The sequence below is a fragment of the Papaver somniferum genome, unplaced genomic scaffold, assembly GCF_003573695.1.
Source record: "Papaver somniferum cultivar HN1 unplaced genomic scaffold, ASM357369v1 unplaced-scaffold_19, whole genome shotgun sequence".
NCBI classification, from domain to species: domain Eukaryota; kingdom Viridiplantae; phylum Streptophyta; class Magnoliopsida; order Ranunculales; family Papaveraceae; genus Papaver; species Papaver somniferum.
In genome coordinates this window covers 6,538,536-6,556,450 of record NW_020628818.1, presented here as the reverse complement: position 1 = coordinate 6,556,450, position 17,915 = coordinate 6,538,536, and the positions used below count along the sequence as shown (strand labels likewise).

The window sequence follows — 17,915 nt, the reverse complement described above, 5'->3', positions numbered from 1 at the left end:
TCGAGGGAAGGAAAATACATCATCTGTTTACCATTACCAACCTCCATATCCTGTTGCTACACAGAGAATTCCTCTCTCGAAAGGTTATACTTCTCCAACGTTTACACTTTACAATGGAAATGGGAATACTCGAGAACATGTTTATCGATTCCTGGAAGCATTAAGAGAACATGAAAACAACCATGTTGTCCGTCTAAAGGAATTATCAAAGTCTCTGAAAGGAAGAGCATACATCTGGTACAATAACATCGCACCAGGAAGCATCACTAGTTGGGAGAAATGGGTAATTATTTCTATCATAAATACTTCTTCATCTCGGAGAAGGTCACTCTCTCAGATTTAGGAAGAATATTTTCAGAAGAACAATGAGCATCCGAATGATTATGTTAAAAAATTCAGAGTCCAGAATTTGGATTGCCATAATCCAAATGTCACTGAACAACAACTCGTATACTTGTGTATTAACGGAATAATCCCAGTCTACAGAGCTTTACTGGAGAATATTCGATGCCAGACTTTCTCAGAGATTCATGTAGCAGCGAAACGTTTAGCAACCACTGCTCCGGCCTTACTGGAAAGAGCAAAAGCCAAACGGTCAGCAACCACTGCTCCAGCCTTACTGGATTCCATATATTAGTAATATATAATCATTTTATCTCGTTATTCCGTTTCATGGCTTATTCTCAGCTGTATTCCATGGGTTAGTAATAGATACTCGATTTATTTTATTACTCCGTTTCATGACTTATTCTTAGATGAATTTCATGAATTAGTAATAAATATTCACTGATCGGGCATCTGGGCCAGCACCGAGTAAGCCCTGAGAAAATGGTGTGAGTGTACTTAGAAATAATGCATGAACGAGCACCCAAATGCACGAACGAGTATTCAAAAATATGGACGAACGAGGAAACCTATGTAAAATAGGGAAAAAAATAATAATAACATAACAAAGAGGCGCCTAGGGGACCGGGCACACCGGCCGGCCGGTCATGACGGTCCCACACCTTTTCCTTTTATTTTATTTTATTTTATTATTTTCCCAATCTTATGAAAACTCCTGCATTCGAGCAAACTTCCTCGTTTGAGCAAAACTCTTAGTTTCTCCATATTTCCCTCACACGATGGAAATATAATAAAAAAATAGGAAAGGGTGTCGGGCCCGGGCCTATTAGACGACCGGCCATGCCCTAGCTATGACCGGTCTCACACCCTATAATCCCTTATTTTATTTTTATTATTATTATTATAGAAAGTGAGCCACTAAGGCATTTATTAAGAAAAACCACAAGAGTAATTACAAAGATTTGGCTGGGATACGTGCAACAAGTTGCACATCGACACCTTTCTGAATAATAATACCTAGCCTATGGAAAATAGTACTGCCTAAATGGTTGTTGACATCATGATCCGCCATGCAGTTTTTCAATCTCTTCAAAAAGTCAATACCGTCATCCCCTAATTCTCCTAAAGTTGAAAAGTCCGGGACACCAAAACTATACCCATGAGACGAACGTAAATCAACATATTTGTTACGCTTACGGGTAATGTCAGATGAAATTGCGTGGCCTGGTGTGAAGCTCCGGTTACCGCCTTTAGAAAATGGGGAGACACCAGTGACATCAAAGCATATGTCACGTCCGTTCTCCCAGTTGTAGACCATGATATCAGCTGGTTTAAGTGGGGTGCTCCTGTCTGTAGTGAGGCCAATCGAAACTTCTTTCCTCGCCGCGACACAGGCTTTGTAAAACAACTCTGCAAAAATGTCTCTTACCATATCGTGAAGGTACTTCAAACCAACTTCACTTGCAAAAATGTCTCTTACCATGAACACAAGTTATTGTCGTCGAAGAGAGGAATACCAAGTTTATATTGACGAACTGACCTAAATTGACGCGACCCAACTGACTGGTTTAAGCCCTGGATGGGGACAGCTTTTAGGTAATCCTGTGCGTGAGGTTTCTTGTTCCACTTCCAGAGTATTAAGTCACGTTATGACATGACGTGAGTGGAAGGTATATTCTTCGTAATAGAGTCAAAGTAAAAATTCTCCAAAAGGTGCATAGGCTGGGGGGCGAAGTCACTGATGTTGAACGAAGAATTAGACAAACCACATGATTGTATGAACGTCTTCAGGGCATGTTGAAAGTGAGGACCGAGATCTGCTGAGTCTTGCAACAGTTTGCTTTGTAGGTGCCTGGTTTGATAGCAAGAAGCGATGTAACAATACTGGATGGTGTCATCCATAGTGTATACTCCTAGGCCTCCAGATTTGATAGGTAAAGTAGAAATACGTTGTTGAAGCTTACCAAAACCCGCACCATCAGCTGTGATTATGTATCGCAAGAACTATAGGAGGTGGTGATCAAAACGGTTCTTCGCAGACTGCATGACCTGAGGCCGAGTTGTACGCATGGTAAAGTATAACTTTGAGACTCCAGCGCAATTGCGGAGGAGTAACATCTCACTTTGAGGGTGTTTCAGCTTTTTGATGCAATCCATGAGGTGAGTTGTTTTATCGACCCTAGCCAAAATTGTGTCGATGCAGTATTGTTCATTTAAACTGACGGGTCCTCCTAGTAAGAGAACACCATCATCATGCCTGCTAATTTCTGGTGGAAAATCCAAGTTACATCTTGAGTCCGGGTTAGGCCAATAAACCTCAGTTTTCCGGATATTCAAATGTAATCCTCTTGCTGGCCCGTCATCCTTAAGAATCTGCAATGCCTTGGAAACCTGTAAAGTGTCCCCAATTATTGTGCCATCATCTAAGTACCATGCATGAAGGTCCAATGTACATTGCGGAGCAATTTTACAAACAATAGGATGTAGTGCTAAGGAAAAGAGTACGGGACCAAGAGGGTCTCCTTATTGAACCCCCTGTGCGGAAGACAAGGTGAACTCGTTATAGTATATCTTGGCTGGTCTTGCATAAAAAAACTCTACCCCATTTCGAAATACTGGGGAATTTCGCTCGAACCTCGTTGATTAAAATAGTCCTATTGACAATGTTAAAATCATTGGTGAAATCGATAAGTAACATACTCATGTTGTCATGGGTACCTTTCAATTCCAGCAGTCTGTTGGAGAAATGTAAAATTATTATTATTAAAATTATTATACACATTTGTACACAGCTACAAAAGGTTTTTACAAGAATCTAGATGGGAGCATAGCAACAAGCTGGGCGCCAACACATTTTTGAATGGCTAAACCTATTCTAATGAAAATAAAATTACCAACATTAATATTTACATCATGCCTAGCTATATAAGTCTTCAATCTTTTCAAAAACTTTATAGTTTCAATACCAAGCTCACCCAAAGTAGTAAAAGCTAGGGTGCCAAAACTATAACCATTAGCACTACATACATAAAAGTATTTATCCTGCTTACGCTCAATAGATTTAGTCAAGGCAAGGCCTGGTTTAAAGGCTTGCACACCATCCCCAGCAAACGGAGAGACCCCAGTCACATCAAAACAAGTATCACGACCCTCCTCCCAATTGTAAACCAAGATATCTGCCGGCCTAGCATCACCACCATCACGAGAAAGGAACCCCAAAGCTGTTTCAACTTTAGAAGGTAGACTAGCACGATAACATATATCTGCAAAAGTATCTCTAACAAGATCATGACAAAACTTAATACCTACCTCACTAGCACAATGAAACGCGTGATCACCATAAACATCCATGTCTTTGTTGCAGCAGATACAAGAACTGTTGGCAGCAAACAAGGGGATTCTAAGTCTGTAACTAAGCACAACACTAAACATACGTGGCCCAATCTTCTGTCCCAAACCATCAGCAGGAATAACAAGAAGATAATCATGTGCATGTTTAGTTCTATTACACTGCCAAAGTGCTAAATCCCTTCTAGACATACCAAAATGAGAGGGCATTTCCTAGTCACAACCACAAAGTGTTGGGCTGCCAAAGTATGCATAGGGTGGGGGGAAGTAATGAGATTGTGAAGCTGTGACGAAGTGATACCACTAACCTGAAGGAAATTGTCAAAAGCATTTTGATATGCTAAGCCTTTAACTGGAACGCCTGAACCTTGTAGGATGGTCTCCTCCAATTGTAAAGTATGAGAACAAGATGCCAAGTAACAATATTGCATGGTATCAAACATGGGATAGATACCTAAGCCACCATCTTTGATAGGTAAGGAAACAAAACGTTGTTGTAACAAACCATACCCTGAACCATCACCAGTAACTAAATCTCTCATAAACTTTTCAAGATATTTATCAAAAATAACCTGAGCAGCTTGCACATAACAAGGAGAAGTAGTATGCAAAGTAAAGTAAAGTTTAGATACACCTGCATAGTTTCAAAAAAGCAATAATAGTAAAGTTTATTATTATTATTATTATTATTATTATTATGAAACGTGCCTCTGAGGGCTTTTATTGAAAATATAAAAAATAGTAATATTACATGGGCTTTTATTATTATTATTATTATTATTATTAGTAGTAGTAGTATTTCCTTCATCTCATGAAACTCCTTCGTTTGAGTAAAAACCCTAGTTTTTTCATAATTTCTCAAATATTGCTCAAGCCGTCAAAAGCCAAAAAGTCAAATGGTCACATGACCGACTAGGTTTCCCATGGGAAATATTAAAATATTGATCGCACGAGAAAAATTCTACTTTCTCATTCGAGAAAAATCGTCAGTTAAGATCAAACTCTTCTGAAAATCCAAAATATTGCTCGAACGCGCGTCAGAAAATATCAAAATTCTCATGATTGAGACACGGAAAATATGGTGACATGGGAATGCCACCTTGACCGATCAGGGTCATCCCTTAGGCTTGCAAGGAGTCGGTCCCACATACATTAACAATTTTGACCTAATTAATCTTCTACAGTTCATATTGGGTTTAAAATCTTTCCAACCAACTTGAAACTTGATCAATTAACCAAAAACTGGTCCCACGACCACCAAGGGCCGGTTTCATACCCTTTGGTCGGTCCATATTCTCCCCACAATTAGGTTTTACTACCTAATGCTCAGACGAGCATTATTTTTAATAATAATGATTAAACGAGCATTTAATCATCTTTTTACCAACTGGTCTACAAAGGAATTTGGTGTATACTCATTCAAGCACCCAGGTGCTACATGGTCGGCTCATCATCCCATGTAGACGGTCCCTCTTTCACTCGTTGGATGATTTTCAGTAAATCATTAATTGATCAACAATCGATAAAAATTAGGGTTTCGAACCAAATAATTTGCAAATCATAATTCTGAGCAAGTTCAAACACTAAGAGACTGTTTGGTTGTGTTTTTAAAAACTTTTTTCTAAAGCCAAACATACCCTTTTTTCTTGTTTTCATTTTTTTCTAAAACTAAAAATAGTGTTTGGTATGAAGCTTCAAAACTGTTTTTGAAAACATATTTCTCAAAAATCAACTCTAAGTTGTAACCAGGGGTGCATATACTATTAAATCGTGCTCATAATGGTGGTGATGTTCTTGTATATATGTAGTACAATTAAAGGCATATTTGTTCTATTTTAAGGGATATCCTTTTGGATGAATTCTGAATTGTGTAGCTACCTCACATACTTAAAGAATCAGAGTATTCGCTGTGGTAATTCATCAAACATCTACACCGCGTATTTACAAAAGTGAAACTGAACAGTTGAAAGACAACCAAGTTAAGCAGGTACTCCACGGCTTGTAATCTAGGAGAATTCACAGTCACCACTCACCATTCTTTTCTTATATTATTTTATTTTTTGATTAGATCGACTTCTTAGGTTACGGTCTTACTTATAAATGGAACTTAATTTGATGATATACCTTGAAGATCAAATGAATAGAAAAGTTATATAACTATGGAATGGTACCTAATAACAATGGTAGGTTAGAGAGCTGGAGGAGAGGACACAATGGTAGGTTAGAGAGCGGGAAGAGAGGACGTGATGGGAAGAAACTAGAGAGTTAAAAACTGGCTGGCGACACTCGGCAGGGAGTACAGAGCGATAGAAATAAGAAAAAATAGATATTGAAAACAGTGAAAACGATATCTTTTTCGTTTTCCTTTTTTAGTGTAAAAAAAGTTCTATTTTTAAAAACTTTTCCCTACCAAACGCATTTTCAGTCGTTTTCGGTTTTCAACGTTTTCTAAAATATAAAACTGTTTTTAAAAACACAAAAAAACAGGCTCTAATAATTTTATGTTAATCCATCAATCAACATCTTGATTAATTATATAATATTCGTTCCATCTACCAATACTTTTAATTACTATTTTATTTGATCCTGCCACCAATAATTCATCAATCGAGCAATATTGTTTGAACGAGCAATATTTTCTTAAACTAGAAATAATTATTTTGTTCATATATCAACACTAAATTCCTTAAGCTAGCAAAATACACGATCTTCCGGATTCAGAACTCATTGACTCAACTATTAATTGCTTGACTCTCTTGTTGATTCAACTATCAACATTCGAGCAATATTCTAATTTATATTTAATGTTTTGTCTTGCTGCCAATATTTTTGCTCGACTGAGCAACATGGTTCAAACGGACGACCATCCAATACTTCTGTTTTTCACTTTTTCATTCAATCATTCATGATATATTAGATCAGAAATGAGCATTCTATATAATTCAACAATATCTTTGATTTCCTGTTGAATACTCGACATATCAAAATAAGTCCTTGATCGAGCAATCTCATAGGACGCTCGAGCCAAATTACCAAAATATCATTATTACCTCGACTAGTAAAATGATATATCACAATTCATCAAGACTTAATGTATTTCCATTATTGTGTCCCAGCGACAATCTTATGTTCTCAGAGCATACCACATTCGTTCATTATGCTCGACTCATCAAGGCTAAGACTCATTGTCTGGTCAAGTCAACAACTGACTAACTAAATACACGTCTGCCTTGCAGACTCCATATTCATGAGACATGAATCACGTCACATGGGGTTTGGTCTGGAGGACTACTGCACGTTTGTTCATCCACGATGAGAAATGTGAGTAAGTCGTGCAAGCAGTTGAGGAAGTTAGCAAAGTAGTGGGTGGACAATCTAAAAAGACGAGGGTACCCAAATAAACCACATTTTTTTATTTATCCACTTATAAGTCCTCTTATTACCAAAAGTGAGCATCTACGGACAAAGTCAAGAGAATGCAACAAATCGGTATTTACATTTTGTGTGATTGTCTATGGATACGAGATCAAGACAATACGACAAAGTGTGATACTTGATAATAGATTTGGACTTAACCAAACTCTATAGAATCACTATCAAGTATATCAGATTTAACGTTTGTGTAATGTACTTTAAATTATATAAAAAATATAATTACGGAAAATAAAAGTAAATCACATAGCAAAATTTTATTCATGAGGAAACTGCAAAAGCAGAAAAACCTCGGGACCTAGTCCAAAATTGAATACTCTTACAATTAAGCCGTTATACAAAATCTAAACCAACTTCGTATAGTTGAGACCAAACAACTACCCATAGTTCATTTAGTTCCCCTTAGTATCCCTGCGCTTCCGACTTCAATGAGTGCACGCAATGGAAGAATTCCTTTGGATTGTCTTCCAAACAGTAAAGGAACAACAGATATGTTTGGTAACAACTCTTTCAATTCTTTCAAGATAAAGATATCTCAAGTCATATGCAAAGGCTCTTCCGTTTAATCTAATAAAATCCTTTGCCTGGTTAGATCAATCTATACAATAACTACAAAGTAGTCGAGTTTAGATTCGTAATTAATCAATATAGATTCCAATAAGAAACTATAAAGTGATGCCTATCTCACGCAACTAATCAATCGAATAAATCTGATTCTAGTTGGATCTCAGACGGTCAAGGTTCCTTCACACCCAAAAATCTGAGAACCAAATAAGAAATCCTCTTTGTCTTCAAATCTTCTTTATTCTTCAATGAACACCTGCACAACACCACTTGAAACTCTTGCGATCAATAACACACAGAACGGAATCTGTTAACAATGAATTACCACAAGATGTATTTAGATCTATAAACAGTTCTAATGATCCCGTCGATACTTCGATCTAGTTTGAGTGAATATTATATCAGAAGAGAAGATTCTCAAGAATAAACAAACTAGGTGCAACCAAAGTTTCAACAACCTTTAGTCAATCAAATCAATCGAAAACTAATAACAATGCAATTATTTAGTTTCCCACCAATGGTACTCTTAGAGATTTTTGATCCCACAGAAGACTTTAAACGAGCAGTCATAAGAGATTTCACCTAATTAGGATACTTTCCTCTCCGATTAGACGACTCCACCAGAACAACAAAAAAATGAAGGAGTTTTTGGTGAAACTATCATGTTATTTCTAACACCTGAGCTCTGTGCTTTTATGAATAGACTCTTCTAGATGTTTCCATCTAATCAGATTGGTTCCTCAACTCCTACAACCAAAATGCTTCCATCCACTTAGATTAGTTAGTGCCATCCTGAATACGCATAAATTTCTAGGCTCTGGAGTTTATTTATTGCAAAAAGGTGACAAAAAGTGTTTCTTCCCCACCCCGAAACTTAAATCTAACATTGTCCTCAATGTTCTAAAGATGAAATTAAAAGCATGAACAAGGAGAAACTATTACCACTGGAGGGAAAAAATAAGGAAGGATATTACCGTATCACATGAACGCGGGAGCCTCCCAGTAAATGCTAAATTTATAGTCATTAGCTAGACATCAAATACCTCTAAAAGAAAAAGGCCATAAAAGGGACTCACTCCTTCGGGTCATCAGGCCCTCCGGTTGGTCGACCCAAATATAGACTGATTTCGGGCTCGGATCACTAACATCAAAAACAAAACCTTTCATCCCAAGCAAATTGGGTAGGTTACAGATGAACGTCAATACAACCAGTGACTCGGTCTTTTTATCAGTTCATCTCACGAAGATATGATAAAATCGACAGATTTTACTTGTCGGCCTCCACACAACCCACTCCTTATATCCCGGCTAGGACCTAATGTACGGGTGTGTGTGGTGTCCGGACTCCGAACACTCCGTGAGAACTCCATTTGACCCTTCACCCTCCCCAAAGGCTACCATCTATATGACTCATGCCAAATGTTACCCAGGACAACCTCAGCCGTTAAAATTAGTGCCACGCCTCCGAAATTTGCCGCGACGGAAAGAGGAAAAAAAACCAATCTCCGTGTGATAACGACTCCGTCTGTGTAGTCTTCTTCTTTCTCCGCGTAACTGAGCAAACCATCAAAATATCTTATTTGTTTACAGAGAGAGATGGGTAACACTCAATCACCTGAATCAGATCCTCGCTTCGTTTCAGCTCGTCGGTAACACAAATCTCTTTAGTCTTTTTCTCTCTAACCTTTTGTTTTTCCTTCCATGTCTTCGTTTACTGATTAATGCGGTCTTTTTTTTTTTTGGTTTTTCCTGCAGAGCTTTCACGCAACATTACTTGGACGATCTCAGATCCTTATTTCAATCTCTAGCTGCTCAATCTCAGAGCAATTCTAAATACATCTCTCCCTCTATTTTCCAGGTTTGCCTTAAAAATCTAATTTCCTCCCCAATTTGATAAATATGGCTTCTCTTTATTGTTTGTTTGTGAAGTTTAGCTGACAGTGGGATTTTTTTTAGGAGTATTATGGAATTAAAGGGCCACTGGGGCAAACAATGTTTGATTTGGTTACACAGAAGAGGAATGATCAGAAGCTCACATTCGAGGATCTTGTTATTGCTAAAGTAAGTCTGTATTGTTTACTCATTTTGCATTTCAGCCCTTAGAATTTGAAAATTAGGGTTTTATATCACATTATCCATTGTATGGGGTTAGGTTCCACAGTGAGAACCAAGAAAGAAATACTGAGTTGAAGTCTAAAAGGCATCATATTTGTTGTTTGCCTTATTTTGTTTAGGATTTTACCCCATGAAGTCATTGGGTATATGTTTCCTTGGTTGATGATCAAGTAATGTAACTTATTCTACATATTGGTTAGGATTTATGTGGTTATGTGCTTATGTTTGATTGATGTTTTAGTGGGCATTTTTGATTTAGCTTTTGCTGCCGAGTTATGTACTCGCTTTGATGTACTTACATTTTTATTTGTAGTCAGTTTATGAGAAAGGAACACGGAATGAGATTGATGAGTTCATTTATCAGTTATTGGATGTTAATGGTGACGATATAGTGGACAGGTAAAATTCATTGCGTATTACTACTATTTCTAGAGTTTGAGAATTTTCCTAATCGTTACTTTCCCTTTCAACATTCTTATTCTAGTTTATCTCATAATTTTTCAAAAGTCGCGATAAAACAAAGGATTTTGTCGCTTACAATTCTGTCGGTATTCCACATTGTTATTTAATTGGGGGTAGACACAGTGAAAGAGCCAACACATGGTTGATTTCTGTTAAAAAGTACTCTCTTTTCTTTTGCGTCCTCTAGTTTTAGTGTGCATTAAAAGTTTAGTTTGAGTTGGTATAATTCGCAGCAAGAGAAATGGGTTTGGTGTTATTTTTCCAAATTCACAATATTGATAGGTCGTATTGGAGTTATAAAAACTAAATAAAATGTCAAATGTTGCTGGTCCCCTTCTAGGTAACTTTTTGCGTCAATCACGATATTTGCACTATTCAGAGAATTTAAACTACTATCTATCTTAAGAGTGGAGTAATTCCAAATTTGATGTATCATCCTTCTTGTATCCATGTCTAATCTTGTGATAAAACTCCATATCAGGTCTGACTTGGAAGCGGTTATAACGGCAATGCTTGATGCTGTTTTTTCTTCAAGTGATGCTGGACCTGTTTCAAGTTCACCTCAGGGCATTAGTGACATATTTCTCAATGCTGCAACATTTTCTGACAAGGTTGAAGGCCATGACAAAAGTAATATGTCTTTTAAGGATTTTAAAAGTTGGTGTAGTCTTCTCCCATCCGTGCGGAAGTTTCTTGGAAGCTTGTTAATGCCCCCTAATCCAGGTTCACTATTTAATTCGTTCAGTTTTACTATTACTTTTCGTGGTTACCATACTGCCGTAGTTTCTTTCCTTCATTTACTCATAACATCCACGGTGTTAACTAGAATTAGCTCGAGCGCGTCTCTATCTGTAGGCCCATGAAGGGGATTTTTGAGGGACCTAGTTGGTTTAGATGGTTATTCAAATGGCTGAGTATGGACGTATTATACAATGTTATTTACCATGATTTACTAGATTTGTCTGCTCATTCATTAGTTCATCTTTTGATAGATTGGCTTTGGCTGTTACAGATGATGTTGTCCTATATTAAAATTGATCATCACAAGTATCAAAATGATTTCAAATGAAATACTTATTGCATTTGTTAATCTACTTATTCGATAGGGAAACCTGGTTTTGAAGTACCTCGACTACTGTATCCGGAAGATACGAGCGCTGATTTCCTCATATTAAGGAGAGAATATGCTTGGCACATAGCAGGAGCTCTTTCTCAACATGAAGCAGAGGAGTGGAAGCTTTTGTACCATAGTTCGTTACATGGTCTTAGCTTTAACACATTCATGGGCAATGTAACGTGAGTACTTAGTGTTCCTTATATGCAGCAAGCAATATTTAGGAAGTAGACAAGCTCATCATGTAGTTCAGCTAAAAAATATTTGCATTTGGAATCATGTCCAATATTTATATGTATTACAGTTTTGTTACATCTACTGATCTGCATGTTACTGTGAAACCTCAATAAAGTGATACCCTTGAGACCGCAAATAAATACTTCAACGATATTTTACTTTATCAATCAATATTTTGTCTCGTCTCTAATCGGGTAGAAAGAAATTATCATATGAATAAGGTTGTTACTTGATAGAGGTCTTACTGTGTATTCGTTGTTATATTTATCATAGATTCGTAGGCTCTGTCCCTCTTAAAGTTGTGGAACTGTTTGATTTGCTGTAGAATGGCAGAAGGGCCAACATTGCTGATTGTTAAAGATAAAGAAGGGTGCGTATATGGAGGATATGCATCCCAGCCTTGGGAAAGGCATAGTGATTTCTACGGGGACATGAAGTCTTTTCTCTTTCAGCTATTTCCACAGGCCTCGATATACCGTCCAACTGGAGCAAACACTAATTTGCAATGGGTATGTATACTAATCTTCGTCTTATTTTTTTGTATTATCTTGTTTATTGTTTCAAGGGAGGTACTCAGTTAAGAATATTTTCTTCCGATCCATGGCTAACATGCTTATTGAAATTTCCTTTTTCCATCTTACTTTTGAGTATGCACGTAGAGTTCCTTCTTTGCATCCTTAAGCATTGTTATCCAAGTTCCAACCATCTTACGCCTAAATATATTGGCTTTGTTGTCACTTCTATTATATCAAACCATGATCAAAGCAACTGTTGGGATATTGATAAGTGTGCATCTGCAGTGCGCCATCAATTTCAGTTCAGAAAGCATCCCTAATGGACTTGGCTTCGGAGGAAAAGTACATCATTTTGGGCTATTCCTATCTGCAAGCTTTGATCAGGGGCAGACATTCTCCTGCACAACCTTTGGCAGCCCGTGTCTCTCCAAGGAGAGCAGGATATATCCAGAAGTAATAGAATGTTGGGGAGTTCTTCCCAACGGAGGACAGAAGGATAAACAAGATGCTCTCAAAGGTACTGTTTTGGACAGGTTTAAGGAGGACCGTAATATGCTGAACTTGGTGGGTATAGCAAATTCTAGCCAGTAGCACACTGCTCTATCTGTAAACACATCCAGTTTATATTTCTCTTACGATTTTTGCAAGAAGATATTTGAGAGTTATGTTTGAGCTCTAGCATGCTTTATCTCCTTGTTCACATCAGAAGGTACAAGATTCAGTTTTGTGTTTATACTGGATATATTTCCTTTTCTGGGGTTATATTGTTTGTAAAGAATTCAGTGTTTTTCTGTGTATTTATTCAAATCTATAATGTAAAAAAGCTAATATGAGTACCAGTGTTTCTTTCCCCAAGTTTTTGATGATTCTGGAATGCTGTCAGACACATGATTGCTTCACATGACAAATGCTATTAAATAAACTTTTAATGGATTTTGGTTTCTCCCCGGTAGACTGATGCCTTGCCAGCGTGGCGGTTGATGATGAAACAAGTAAAATAGTACATCTTACGTCCTCATACAGACAAAACTCCCCACTCCAGAAAATAGCATATTTCAAGCACGGGATTTTTTTTGGTTTCAGTGTATCTTATCTTGGGTTTTTCCATGGTTAACAATAACTGTTATTTTCTTTGGTTGTCTGATTCTCATAGTTCTACGAAGTTGTCGAAATGAGAAGTCCTAGTTCCTCACTGATTGCTGCGGTCACCAAGAGGTAAACTTAGTAATGGATTTCATAAATTTCAATCGATATATAACAGCTGAATTTGAGTACTTTTAGCATTTTCTTAAACCAGCAATAAAAATATGTTTTGGAGCAAACCTCCATTAATTTAGTCTACTTTGCAGGTTAGAAGGCAAAGTTGCAATCATAATAGGTGGCGCAAGCGGTATAGGTGAGTGCACGGCCAAATTGTTTGCTCGTTATGGAGCCAAAGTCGTCATTGCCGATGTTCAGGACGATCTTGGCAAATCTGTTAGTGAAGATGCGACCAATTCTACAGGAGGAACCATGTCTTATGTTCACTGTGATGTTTCAAAGGAACAAGATGTGAAAAATCTTATCGACGTAACCATGGAGAAGTATGGAAAGCTTGATACAATGTTCAATAATGCTGGAATATTTGGGGATCTAGATCAATCATTTTTGGAAAGTAAATATGAAAATTACAGGAGAGTTTATGATGTAAATGCAATTGGTTCAGCTTTGGGTGCTAAACATGCCGCCAGAGTTATGATTCCAGCCAAGAAAGGAAGCATACTATTCACTGCTAGTACTACCTCGGTAGTGGCTGGTGGGGCTACAAGTGCTTATGCTATGTCAAAACACGCAATTGTGGGATTAACAAAGAATCTATGTGTGGAATTAGGGGAATACGGAATCAGGGTTAATTGCATTTCACCCTATGGAGTTGTCACTCCTCTAGTCACCAATGCATTTAGTATGCAGGCAAGTAAGGCACAGGATATCATTAACAAATCGACCAATTTGAAAGAAGCGGTGCTTGAATCCAAGGACATCGCGGAGGCAGCAGTGTATTTGGGCAGTGATGAATCTAAGTATGTAAGTGGAATGAATCTTATTGTTGATGGAGGTTATAGTACAACAAATCCCTCGTTTGTTACTGTAATGAACAACAGCATTTGATGAATGCCGCACTTGATATGTATTTTATTGCCAGATTATTGGACGTTTAATCCTGATAAATACAGGTTGAATATTGTTTTTCTTAAGATTCCTATTTTCAAATAATAACATTTGAGAAGCTCTGTAAAGACATCCAATTTAAATGACTAGAACACTTACACATCATTCCCTTGAGGATTAACATCATGCAATGCTCTAGCATATAGACTTCTAACATGCTGCTACCGCAGCTTCTTTTTAGTTCTTTCGACTCGACTGCCTTCTTTCTTCTCAAATTTCTCTTGTTTATTTTCAATCAACCCAACAATTTCCCCGAGAAGAAGTACATGAATCGGCATTACTAACACCACCACAACCATCTTGGCCTTAATCTTTCTCTTATACATGTTCAGTACCAGTGAATTCGCTACTAATTCGTTCGTTTTCAGTACTACTAAGGGCGGTTCCTATGGACATGGCAAAGTGGCAAACATGTGGGGCTAAGTGGGAAATTTGCCACTTAGCCTGCCAGGTCAAGTTTCTACCGAGCGGTCGAGTCTCGATCGCTTGGTGTAGTTTACACCGGACGACTTTATTTAGATTGCTAGCGGTTTACCTTCGGCCGGTCGGTTTAGTCTTCATCACCCAGTAGAATCTGATTCAACGACCATAAATCTCCCCCTATCCCCCCCTATAAACACCAAATTCCACTTCCATTTTAACTCACACCTTCTCTACTCCTAACACTTCTCACATTTGTTAAAATCTAAAAAAACTTTCATCATCTAACTCTTTTATTCACTCGTATTGTGTAGTTTTTTTAACATGTCTCAATCTAATTCTCAATTGACTAGTAGTAAGAGGATTAGGGGTCCAAAATTTTCCTTAGCCGAAGATGAAAGCATTTGCAGAAACTATGTGCTCTAAATTAAACAAGATAGTATCGATGGTGCCCAACAACAATCTACCAAGTTGTGGGATAACATATTTGATAAATTTCGTGATGAAACTATGAACATCAACGATCGTGATGCAAATGAATTGTCCGGTCGCTTTGTTGTAATCAACGCCCAAGTTACCTTGTATGTTTCTGCTATAATACATTTGTCCATGCTTGAGCGAGTGGTCTTGTCGACGTTGATGTCGAACAAAAGTGTCGAAATGATTGGCACCACAAACATGGGAAATTTTTTGGTTATGAAAGTTGTTATCATATTTTGAAAGTGTTGCCTATATATAATCCAGAAGTGTTAGCAAATATGCAGAATGTACCTGCAAGTTCACCATACACTTGTTCTGCGTCAACACTAGTTTCACAACCATCTTATCCCCCTCCGAAGAATCCATTTTCTTCACCAGAAACCACAACAAACAACAATTCCAAATTGAATCTCAATGTTGAGATTTAGAAAAACTATTAGGAAGAAACGTTGCAAGAGCAGCGAGAAAAGTTTGCCCAAGAAGGAGAAGCAAGTGAAGGTTTTTTGGATACTATAATAGATCATCAGAAGACCGTCGAAAAACAAAAAACATTAGACCGGAAGTTCTTGACTAGGGAGATGAAAAACATCGACAAACTCAAGATAAATTAGTTTCAGACTTTCACAAGAATAAGATTTTTCCAATCAAAAGTCAAGAATAAGATTCTACATGCAAACACCTCAACAATGACCCCCAGAAAATTGATGGTATGGGAGATGGAGATGGATAGGTTAGCAGAGGAGTTGGAAGAAAAACGTAACAAGAAAAATTTGGAAAAATAATTTGGAGGTCAAGCTGAAGATGAGGATGATGAAGACCATGATGAAGTAGTGCCATTTTATTAATTAATGTATCAACTTTAATTTTAATGAAGATGTAATAGTTCGGTTAATGTAGTAGTTCGGTTATGATGAATGAATTTGTACTAGTTTTTCATTACATTAAAACTTTGTAGTAGTTTTTCATTACACTAAAACTTAAACTTGACAACATCCATTGAAGTTAAACATTAAATTAAAACTTGATAACATCCATTAAAACTTAAAACTAAAACTAAACTTAAGACTAACATCCCATACGAGTTATGACAAACTCCTTAAGAATTTGGAAATGCGCTTCATATTCAAAAAAATTCCTTTCCATCTTCGCCACTCGTCTCGACTTCGTATACCCAATTCAGCATTGGTGTCACCTCTAAGACAATATCGATTGACAATACTTCTCATAGATATAAAATCCACAAGATCTTTTTTAATAGTCATGAATCGAGAAAAAAAGCACCTCGATCCCGATTATGAGGATTACCTGTGTCTATGCATAAGGTTTCATGAATTTTACCTGAAATAACTCATACTGGGTAAACCATTCATCCGTCGTTCTTCACCTTTCTTCGGGTAGTATATTACATAGTTTCTACAAAGATATAAATCTTCATCTTCAATAAATCTAGGATCATCCATAAATTACCCAGAAAGTAGAGAATTTTTTAAGTGAAGGTGTGATTTTGAAATGGATGAAATGGTATGTATGCATAAGGATTGTTGGCGATTGGATCTAGGCCGCTAGCTATTGAGTCTAGACCGCTACTTTTAGTGAAAAACGTAAAAAATTTAAAACGATTTTAACAATTTCAAAATTAAACTATGAAATAAAAAATTAAACAATTAAACAATTAAACAACTAAACTTGAGAACACTACTTAGTTCGCCCTCCATCTCTTCCAAACTCAGCCCACATATTCGCTCTGAGATCTTCCCTTAACCTGTCATACAGAGCTATGTTCTCAATGTGACTAGTCATTTGCACATAGTTCCTTGCAGGTAATCTTCTTTCTGGTTAGTCCAATTCCTATTAGGACGGGTTTCCTGAATTACCATGTTATGCATAATTATGTTATACAGTTCAGTTACAAGGAGAGTAATGTATGAGTACAACATACAGCTAGTTCTTTCGCAGCATGTCAAAGTATAGCAGAGCAATGCACCCGAATGATTGAAATTACCAGATGGACTTCATCGTCAACAGTGAGCTAAGTATTACTTAATTCCAGCAATGTGTGATCTTTTATTCATATCGACGCCTGCAATCCATACATTCTAGTTCATTAAGGGAAACTATATAATCTCTAACTGATCATCCTTCCGAAACAAGCATGTGTTTTGTAGGAGTAAATAAATGGCAGGTCCAGGTGGAGCAATGATAGGGTGTAGAATACATCCTATTTATTATCTATTGTTTATGCTTTGTCTGCTATTTTTCTTGTAAATTATGTATTTTACGCGTGTTTTGAGTTTTATAGCTACTTTGGAGTCATGCGGAAGAAAAGAAGAAGAAATCATCCAAATTGAGCGACAATGGCAAACTAGTCATTTCAGAGGAGAACACAATTTAGATCCAGTAAGATTGAGATGACTCGGCTAACTCCCTTCCTTGACCCAGCTGACTAACAGAAGACCGTTAGATTGACAGTTAAATATAACGGTACCGGACGGAATATTCTGTCAGCGACGATGAAGATTCCAGCGACTGGCAGGGAGATTTCCGGTGCCGTATTCCGGTGGTACCAGTGAAGTTCCGGCGACTCAATTAATGAAGAATTTTCTAGACTCATGGGTTTTAAGAATTGGGCTTGGATTTGGAAAGAGAAGATGGAAAATTTGAGAAAGACTTGGATT

At 37.2% G+C, this 17,915-nt stretch overlaps 2 protein-coding genes across 3 annotated transcripts; both read left to right on the top strand.

Moving 5' to 3' along the window:
• The first annotated feature begins 9,153 nt into the window (after nucleotides 1–9,153).
• LOC113339058 (TLD domain-containing protein 1-like) lies at nucleotides 9,154–12,987 on the top strand. Of its 2 annotated transcripts, none has more exons than XM_026584462.1 (8): nucleotides 9,154–9,338; nucleotides 9,445–9,547; nucleotides 9,646–9,750; nucleotides 10,118–10,203; nucleotides 10,748–10,989; nucleotides 11,373–11,562; nucleotides 11,943–12,126; nucleotides 12,418–12,987. In XM_026584462.1, exons 1-8 carry the CDS (start codon nucleotides 9,286–9,288, stop codon nucleotides 12,721–12,723), a joined length of 1,269 nt encoding a protein of 422 aa, XP_026440247.1. In that variant the 5' UTR covers nucleotides 9,154–9,285; the 3' UTR covers nucleotides 12,724–12,987. The 2 variants fall into 2 exon arrangements, with proteins under 2 accessions (XP_026440247.1, XP_026440248.1); XM_026584463.1 differs by having other exon boundaries at nucleotides 9,193–9,334.
• Nucleotides 12,988–13,210: 223 nt separating this feature from the next.
• Nucleotides 13,211–14,366, top strand: LOC113338992 (secoisolariciresinol dehydrogenase-like). Its single transcript, XM_026584391.1, has 2 exons — nucleotides 13,211–13,347; nucleotides 13,482–14,366. Exons 1-2 carry the CDS (start codon nucleotides 13,304–13,306, stop codon nucleotides 14,278–14,280), a joined length of 843 nt encoding a protein of 280 aa, XP_026440176.1. The 5' UTR covers nucleotides 13,211–13,303; the 3' UTR covers nucleotides 14,281–14,366.
• Nucleotides 14,367–17,915: the final 3,549 nt, after the last annotated feature.

What these genes read in the sequence shown, in the direction of transcription:
- LOC113339058 (XM_026584462.1), top strand. Translation starts at nt 9,286, where the DNA reads ATGGGTAACACTCAATCACCTGAATCAGATCCTCGCTTCGTTTCAGCT. An exon ending in TCTCTCCCTCTATTTTCCAG is followed by an intron (nt 9,548 to 9,645) that starts GTTTGCCTTAAA and finishes GATTTTTTTTAG; the next exon opens with GAGTATTATGGAATTAAAGG. An exon ending in GGTGACGATATAGTGGACAG is followed by an intron (nt 10,204 to 10,747) that starts GTAAAATTCATT and finishes ACTCCATATCAG; the next exon opens with GTCTGACTTGGAAGCGGTTA.
- LOC113338992 (XM_026584391.1), top strand. Translation starts at nt 13,304, where the DNA reads ATGAGAAGTCCTAGTTCCTCACTGATTGCTGCGGTCACCAAGAG. An exon ending in ATTGCTGCGGTCACCAAGAG is followed by an intron (nt 13,348 to 13,481) that starts GTAAACTTAGTA and finishes TCTACTTTGCAG; the next exon opens with GTTAGAAGGCAAAGTTGCAA.